We start from the raw sequence: 8,898 nt of genomic DNA on the forward strand, positions 1-8,898 counted from the left end.
GGCCTATCCAGTAGGTAGAGCCAAAGAGTTAAAGCTTTCTACCTTACGATCTACCTTACCGGCAGGGACTCGTCCAATCAAAATCTATTCTACGGAACAAATAAACTGCATCTCCTCTATTTACATTTCCCATTTGCAAATATTCCCCTTTTCTAAAAACACCTGACTATTTATAACCAGTATGCATTCGCAGCCTTTTCCATTTCCTTCTGTATATTAGCATTCAAAGTTTTTTGAAACTGTGATTCAAAGTTTTACTTTCTAAGAGAGATGTCTTATCTATTATTTAGCAACTACTTTATAGAATCATATATTTCAACGTGAAAAGAGATATTATATATTTATACGACTGTAAAATATTTTATAGTATTTGTGAAAATGCAATGTTTGGTGGCAAGATAAGAGTTTTTTAATTTTATGAATTTGTTGCATTTCTTGCTAATATTTGTGTAGGGATATTTTCGTAGGGAAAGAGGAAGCCCTGCTACTGATTTGCAAAAATATGGGAGCCAATAGAAATCTCGTCAGTGGTGTGCATTGGCATATACATAAACTGAATGGGAACTGCATGGCGGTGACTACCTGTCAAACGAGATTCATACTGTCAAATTTGCTACATCCATACAGACTTCGTAATGTTGGTTACTTCGAAAATAGCATATAATTCTGCACTGGACTGTGCTACTTTAACGAACACCTTATAAGATGAAACAGTTTCTATGCTAACGAAGGTTAAAGGGATATATGTACATGAGGATTTTACTTTCTCTTTGCTAGTTCTCTGTTACAGGGCGTCAAAGTCTAGTAATCTATGAATTTAGGCGTATTTAACAGAGTTAATCTTAAGGTATGTTATCACCGGTATGATATTACGTTGTTTCCCACAATTATATAATGTTACTAAATTTTTATGCACAAACTGCCTGTACGCAGGATTCCCAAGGAGGAATGTATTCCGAATGGGCTTCGTTAAGTGTTTTAGTCCAACAAGGCTCCGAAGAGAGCCAGAGCGTCCTAGAAAAATTTTCTCCCATCGCGGGGAAAGAAGTCGCTCTGTCCGTTGTACGCCAGCTCGCTACGAATCTTGGTATCACACAAGCGGCGGAGGCTAGTTTGTTATGTACAGACAAAGAAGTGCAATGGTGTATGGAAGTAATATGTTTTGGTTTGTCCTTACCTTTGGCCGAACATGACACTGTCAGAGATTGCGTTAACGTGTACTGCGAATGGCTGTCCGCGTTGTATTCAGCGCCGAAGATTTGTGTACCCAGACCGATTATAGACGATCCCAACTTTTATGCCAGGAGGATAATAAGTCACTTTCATAATCTGTTCGTCCCGCGGAAAGGAGAAGGTAAAATACATTGGTTTTATAAGTCCTCTTTGCGTCCTACTTCTCTGTCTAAGATATGATTTGTTGTAATAACTTTAAGAGCCAGTAGGGAAAATGATAATTCTCGTATTAACTATATTAGAAATATTTAGATTTAAAGACTTATAAGTATTTTTTCTTTCGTAGTCTGGCCATTTTTGTATCAGGATTTAGGTAATTTGCAATTGAAAGACTACATTTCTCTGTATGAAAGATTTCTATTTCAGCGTACAGTGAAAATAAATGATGACTATAAAATCTTGAATATTATTTATAGGAACGGATACAATTAATCGACAAGCTGTTTTGTGTCATAGAGTACTTAGGACATTACAACAAATTGCAAGGGGACCTGCGACATTAGAAAGGGAAACATGGGAGAGCTTGTTGTTATTTCTCATTGGAATTAATGATGCACTTTTAGCGCCACCAGCGACGAGGGAAGACGCTGGTGAACAATTGTGCGAAAGAGTTCTAGGTGTATTATTGGAGGTACTATATTTGTACGAAGGTATATTGTATATTATTAAACATTTTCATGCACCGATAGTAGCACGAGAATACTTCTAGGTGTGGCTAGTGGCGTGCGAGCGTAACTTCCCTTCTCCACCATTATGGCGTACTTTACGGGAGTCCTGCCTTCGATGGAGGCACAGATTGGCATTGGTGGAGCAATGGAATCGTGTCTGCCTTGCCCTCACAGCAAGACTTTTACAAATTATGTATGGCCCGATGTTCCCGGAATTAAAAATAAGTGAGCTCCGTTCGTTGATTGCTCGCGTTGCTTTTTCTGTTAAGGGGGGAGTCCTATTTAGGACGCTAGGAATTAGATGATTCTTCGAAAATTTTTTTCCAAGAAACTGTTAAGCGGATCTTTTCCAAACTTGCAGGGTATTTTGGTTCATATTCAAACAATAATAATTAATTTTTTCGTTACAAATTCTTCGGTAGAAATGTGGAGATATATGAACACGTTTATTAGGACTCGCGGGCCGGAGTTGCAAATTTGCGATTATAATGGTGGCACCAATTCTTCCCCGAAATAAAAAAAAACCAAGGTTTTTCTTCTCTCTAGTATAATTACATTGTCGATGAACCTAACTAACGAAAAAAAAGTTCAAAGTTGGCAGATTGGTAGGACTTCAATGAAAAAGTTACGATTCTGCCCCAAGATATTTCGTACTATTTATGGAAAAAGAGTTGTTCACATCAATTTCTTTATCAAAGTTTTAGGTCCATCGACAATGTAATTATACTAGAAATAAGAAAATCCTTGTTCGAAATTGAAATCGACTTCGCGAGCTGTTAAATAATGATTTAAATGTTTAAGGGCCCATGGGCACCCTTTCCTGTTATCCGATCGAGCTCAAACTTTACACGGATTTTTTTTTTAATTAGTTTTACTAGTGTTCATATATCTCCATTTCTACCGAACACTTTGTAAAAAAAAAATTAAATTTTATTGTTTGAATGTGAACTAAAATACCCTGAAAGTTTGGGAAAGATCCGCTTAACAGTTTCTTAGAAAAAAATTCCCAAGAATCACGTAATTCCTAGCGTCCTAAATAGGGCTCCCCCTAACAACTTCTAACAAATAGCACTGCTTACAGGCGAGGAAGATTCTCAGCTTGTACCACCTACAATGTCAGACGAAGCAGTGGCGCAAGCATGGTACAGACTTTTACGAACTATTGGCGATCCAGTTGATTTATGCAGGCCTGCTGTCGTTTCGCAAACGCAAGCATTTCTACAATATGCCATAGCTAGTACAAACGTTATAGATCCATGTCAGCATCCATGTTTGCAAAGTTTACCTCAAATATTTTTAAAGGCCATAAAAGGTATAGCTGGTCAAGTCGATGCTTTCCTTGGTAAGTCGGCAATCGAATCGCACAGAATTTCATAACACAGATGTACGTGATAGTTAAGATGTTCTTTCGGGGTGTGCACATACAAGTTATACATGCAAACTATAAGTTGTATGGTACTTCTGCAGAAAGCGAGGATAGCCTTTTCGCACACTTTTCCTACTTTCCAAAGTAGCACATACACACACTTACGCATTTCAGCTTGCTTTCTGGGTGATGGTTGCACGCAGTCACAAATTTTTCAGGAGTTTCACAGGCATGCTGCTGGGAGGAGTGTTGCGTATCCACTGTCACGTCCGGATCTGCTAGCCTTGGAAGCGGGGGTGTAGGGTGGGACAAAGCAAGTGGCAAGGATTCGACACAACCTTCTCCTACACCACCAACGCAACGCAGACTTGCCAAAAGTTTCAGTGTAACTCCTTCTGCAGTGACTAAGGGTATTTCAGCACTTCTCTTCTGGTGTCTCGTTATATTCTCCAAGTTGTATATATTCTTTGCAAATACTTTTTTAGGCTTCTCAACTTTCTTACCCTAAAGAAGTATTCTGTTTTAACACCACCCTGTTAAGAAGCGATTTTAAATTAAGCATTATATTTTACGATTTCTACTACAGGAATTCCAAAAGCTTCCTTAATTGGTTTAACAACGAGCCGTGTCTCGAGCACACCACCTATGCTGCTATCTAATTCAGGACCTTCATCCGCCTCGAGCACAACATGTAAGACACTATTAAAAATCTTATTTTTTACAAAGTAACTTGCTTAATGCATCAGGAAATCATTATGTTCGCAGCTATGACTTCCTTAATGCAAGATATCAGGCCACCTTTAGCTCCAGGACGTCCAAAGTGTAACAGTATATTGCACCTCTTTGGAGAATGGTTATTTGAAGCTGCATTTATAGGCACTGATGGATGGTCACAGAATTTACCGCGTAGGTGTTCTACACAGCATCGAGTATCACTGAGTAAAAGCAATAATCATTAATCTCATTCGCAAATAGAACCGTCAGGCGCGACGAAACGTCCATCTTCTGTTCTTGTCGAGGGTCCTAGTTCATTGCAAGAAACTGTTAACGACGTTCCACCAACTCTATGTATAGATCGCTACGAGTCTGGAAGAGCAGAAGCTTTGGGCGCACTCTGTAGAATATTCTGCGCCAAGAAAACTGGCGAGGAAATTCTACCTGTCTATCTAGCCAGATTTTACCAAGCGATGAATCATGGTCTTAAAGTTGAAGTAATAACTTGTTTACTGAAACGTTGCGAGCATACCTGTAGTGGCTATAAGAATCGCCATATATACATCTTTATAATTTCACTTACAGTCTAGAGAATGCGGCGAAACGCTAGCGAGCATTCTATTGAACTCGGCAGACTTATTCCGTTTAGACTTAAACGGCGTGCAAGTATTAGTACCTGCATTGATATCGGCTCTAGAAACTGTACTTCCGGAGAAAGATTTAAAACTGAAATCTAACATAGTGTCGAAACCAGACCTACGAAGGGCCTCGATACATCTGTTAATATCAATGCTGGCGTTGCCACTTCACTTCCAGGTAACTAGCACATATAGATATTTATTTAAATATCCCACTGACTGATATCACTATTATTTCGTAGAATCTCACTATCAAGGAACTTCCAACAATTTCAAGTCCAATGATTGGAGAAAAGGGCCACGTAACATTCGCGCAACTAAAATCGAGACTTATGAATTTGCTTATAAACGCATTACAAGTCGAAACAGATCCTCAAAACACTCACATGCTATTGGGTAAGTCGGAAGTTAATCGCAACCAAACTTTCGTAATTCGCTGTTCCTTTTTAGGAGCGCTTTTATTGAGCGTACAAGACTCTGCAGCGGCAGAGGAAGTCGAGCAAGTTACGCAACCCGATACCGTGGTACACGATTCCACTGCTAATTTATTGTCATCAGGTTTGTCATCCTTTGTAATCCAATTGACATTAGCTTCTCGCATATATAAATATCGAATGCGCTGTTTTAAATCCTTTGGAATTAATTGCCGTTTGTATTTAAATTTGAGAAGTAATTTCTAAGTGGCGTCGTTCCAGTAATGGTAGCCGGAGTTGATGCTCCGTTATTCGGAACAGCAGCTCATTAACATTTATCAGTTGCTTGTACATTGGAACTTTAGTAATTCGGCATAATTATATGATGTAAGGTCATAATGCTTAACATCACTTTTTTATTGTATTTGCTTTATGCGTGCTTCTGTGAGACGTCATCCGTTTTTATTATTATGAGTTGTGTTTTGTTGTGCATTCGCGCCATTGTACCGTCTCATCATCGCTTGATAGTCACCAGCGATTCAGCCAGTCAAATAAGTATATCCAGTGATCAGCGATCGCTCGGCGAAGCCTCTGATATTGCAACTCTTCAGGAGGAGTATATTGCATTCGGTAAATACAAGTATTTTCTACAATTAGCCCCGCCATCAATTACCGTGCACATCACACGAAAATATCGTGGAAACATCATCCTACTTATCTCATTACCGTATTTCTGTTATACGTTAAAGCTTCTTTTGGACAACATTTTACACAGGCTTGCGTTTTGAAAAACATGTACCACACACTGTGCCACAAGAATTAATAGTTGATCGTGTATGGATTTAACGATTGACAAATACGGGGGTGGTGTTGCAGATTCGGCTCACGCTCTTTTTGTGCGAGCAACGTACTTAGTCTGCCACAGACTAATATCATCGTGGAAGACGGATTTAAATATTTCCCTGGCAGCTCTTGAAATACTATCGGGATTAGCAAGGACACGCATTCGCGAGACAGGTAAATTGTCATACTTTCGAGACTATAGTGTACGAAACATATCGATTCATAAAGTTTTTAATATTCTATATGCAGCGAGGAAGCTTACAGGTTGAACTTCTATTCCGTTCTGCAAACTGCAATGCGAAGTTGAACTGTCTTAGAAGAATTTGTATATTTTACAGATGCTTTGGAATGTAAACGCGCAGTGAAATGGCTTTGCGATTATATCGCGTATCAATGCTGGCGTCCGCCACCGGCTCATTCGAAAGACCTTCATTCATCGATCGTCGCTGCTTTTAGTTGCCTAACGACCTGGTTAACTGCTCATCCACAGTTACTGCAAGTTAGTATTCTGTCTACACCTTATTGGCGCGACAGTATTCATTGCAACAAGTTTCTATTTGCAACTGTTTCCTCAGGACAAGGACTGTTTAACGACAGTTTTGGAAGTAGTCGAACTTGGTGTATCAGGAACCAAGAGTGTAGGGAAACCAGGCGAACCTATCAAAATGAAAGATGAGAAGGAACTGAAGCCAGCGTCTATGCGTGTTAGAGATGCTGCCGATGCACTTCTGACGGTCATCCTAGAACAAGTACATAGAGAATCTATTATGATTTTACGGGCTTCGATTATATCAAAGCAATACTTGAATCAACTTCTCCGTCAGGTCGGTTACTTCCCAAGTGCGTGTGGAGCGCAGTCATTATCATCTTTGCTGGACGAGGTATCTCTTCTTCGGCACTGCAATAGTTGGACGGGTGGTCGCGTGCCGCGCCAAGCAGCGGTTGAAAGATTTCGGTACTTTGTCGCCGAAAATGCCACCATGTTAGCTTTATTGGAGGAACCTCTTGGAAACGATCAAGATCCACAGCCCACCGTCACCGTATTAATACGTGGGCCGTTCGGCAGACACGCGTGGACGATGCAGCTTCGGCATTTACCAAGGCACAGATCTAGCATAAGAAGTGTAAATACAAATCCAGGTCGACCGTTGCCATTAGCGGAAGCTGCGCCGCGAACAGATTATAAACCTAAATTCTTTCCCGATAACGTGGATAGAATTCCTCATTGTAAAGTGTACGTGGAATTGTATGGAAATATCTTTGCATATACTTAGAAGTAATTAAGAGCTCATTAATCAAGGCGGCCGAATTCTCTTGACAGAGACGAATCTATACCAAGTCTCGAGGCGGTCATGAACGACAGCGACGTAGTGAGAAACGAGCATCAGATTCTATCGCAGCTGCTGGAACGTCAGACGAACATCGAATCGAAGTACTGCGATGGGAGCGACAAAGTCTCGGAAGAGAAAACAGAGGAATGCGTGCCTCCTCAGATCTGCCACGAGTTCCAAACCGCGCGTCTCTTTTTAAGCCACTTTGGGTTCCTCAATATGGAGCCCAAAGAGAACGACGAGTCCAGGAACAGTAGCCTCACCGCTTTAGATCCAATCATTCCAGGATTCTGGTTAGATTTAGAAACTTTAGATAACATCAGTCCGAGGACCTGCGACACTGTATATATTTTTTATGTGAAAGCTGGTCAGAAAACTCCTACGGAAGTGTTGTCCAACGTGGTAAGAATCACAACACTTCGGAATGCTTTGACGTACGTGGCGTATTTGTGTTCGCATTGAAAGAAACATATTTGTAGTTACACGAAGCGAATGTATCATCAAATTTTTTGGAGTTTCTAAATTCTCTTGGATGGCCGGTTTCTGTGTCGACGCACGCAGGTTGGACTGGGCACGTGTCTACCTCGTGGAGAGTTACGCCGCATTTGAACGTGCCGCAGCCAGCTCACAGCGATCACGGCGGGGCTCTGTACAATGGCGATACCCACGTGCTTTATTGGGCAGACATTAGCTCAGAAATCGCTTTCGTTGTGCCGACTCAATCGAGCAATATGGTGAACTCGGACTCGTTAGAGGAAACAAGCTATTCCAGTGACATCAGTGCTAATCAAGGTACCACGTGCGCGAAAGGACAAAAGAAAATATATGAAAGAGTACGGGTTTATAACTTGTGTAATAATTTGTAGTTTGGTTCGAGAGAAGTATCAGCGAAAGCACTACCTCTCGGAATTATGGAACAGGGCAGAATATAATACAGAACCCACGCGCGATGTCTCTGGACTTAGAAAAGCAGCCGCCGAGTTTAACAGGATCTAGTCCTTCCAGCTCTTCCAGTGCAGACCCAGTCAAGCCGAGGAGATCAACCAAACAAGCATTACCTGTACAAACTGACATCAAAATCATGGTCGTTTGGCTAGAAAGTTTAGAAGATTATACTCAGTTTCCAATTGGTAGTTGCATTCTTAATAAATATCTCTCTCCTTCATCGAATAACGAGGCTTCACGATTTGTGTTCTGAGCGCAGGTGATCTTCTTCCTTCTACGTACACTGATCTCGAACACTCCAGAGTGATACAGCCGTCAGACGTACAAGTGATTTTTCTTCAAGCCCTCGGTAATGGATTGATGAGAGTTAGATTGCAAGGTCCAGTTTCCAGAATCAATTTAGCCACTCCGTTAATTGATGGTATGGTTGTATCCAGAAGAGTGTTAGGAACGCTTGTTAGACAAACGGCGTTAAATATGGGGCGTAGGAAACGGCTCGACAACGATAGGTATGTGGGATTACAATTATTACACGTTCTGATAACATTAATGCCTGTAATACTTTCGATATTTTACAGCTATCATCCGCCGCACGTGCGCAGGCGTTTAAAGATTCAAGAAATTGTACAAAAGTATAGAAAAAATTTAACTGATCCGGAATTACTAACACTTCTATTTAGTAACACACAGACTTATCAAGTTTAACAATATCACTGTAAATTAAATAAAAATTAACGCCAACTCGCA

General features: G+C 40.6%; 1 protein-coding gene across 6 annotated transcripts; it reads left to right on the forward strand.

Moving 5' to 3' along the window:
* Positions 1–533: 533 nt before the first annotated feature.
* Positions 534–8,898, forward strand: LOC143371279 (ral GTPase-activating protein subunit beta). 6 transcript variants are annotated; one of them, XM_076816245.1, is made up of 24 exons: positions 539–847; positions 934–1,354; positions 1,520–1,546; positions 1,650–1,864; positions 1,943–2,126; positions 2,983–3,243; positions 3,486–3,677; positions 3,854–3,958; positions 4,033–4,173; positions 4,243–4,478; positions 4,567–4,797; positions 4,862–5,015; positions 5,070–5,177; positions 5,561–5,662; positions 5,909–6,049; positions 6,125–6,139; positions 6,214–6,374; positions 6,451–6,624; positions 6,700–7,109; positions 7,197–7,608; positions 7,686–7,998; positions 8,073–8,336; positions 8,411–8,660; positions 8,730–8,898. In XM_076816245.1, exons 1-24 carry the CDS (start codon positions 812–814, stop codon positions 8,854–8,856), a joined length of 4,680 nt encoding a protein of 1,559 aa, XP_076672360.1. In that variant the 5' UTR covers positions 539–811; the 3' UTR covers positions 8,857–8,898. The 6 variants fall into 6 exon arrangements, with proteins under 6 accessions (XP_076672365.1, XP_076672360.1, XP_076672364.1 ...); XM_076816249.1 differs by lacking the exon at positions 5,561–5,662; XM_076816246.1 differs by lacking the exon at positions 6,125–6,139 and having other exon boundaries at positions 540–847.

This window comes from Andrena cerasifolii, chromosome 7 (assembly GCF_050908995.1).
Source record: "Andrena cerasifolii isolate SP2316 chromosome 7, iyAndCera1_principal, whole genome shotgun sequence".
Classification (NCBI taxonomy): Eukaryota; Metazoa; Arthropoda; class Insecta; order Hymenoptera; family Andrenidae; genus Andrena; species Andrena cerasifolii.

What these genes read in the sequence shown, in the direction of transcription:
- LOC143371279 (XM_076816245.1), top strand. Translation starts at nt 812, where the DNA reads ATGAATTTAGGCGTATTTAACAGAGTTAATCTTAAG. An exon ending in TCAAGTCGATGCTTTCCTTG is followed by an intron (nt 3,244 to 3,485) that starts GTAAGTCGGCAA and finishes CAAATTTTTCAG; the next exon opens with GAGTTTCACAGGCATGCTGC. An exon ending in GGAGGAGTATATTGCATTCG is followed by an intron (nt 5,663 to 5,908) that starts GTAAATACAAGT and finishes GTGGTGTTGCAG; the next exon opens with ATTCGGCTCACGCTCTTTTT.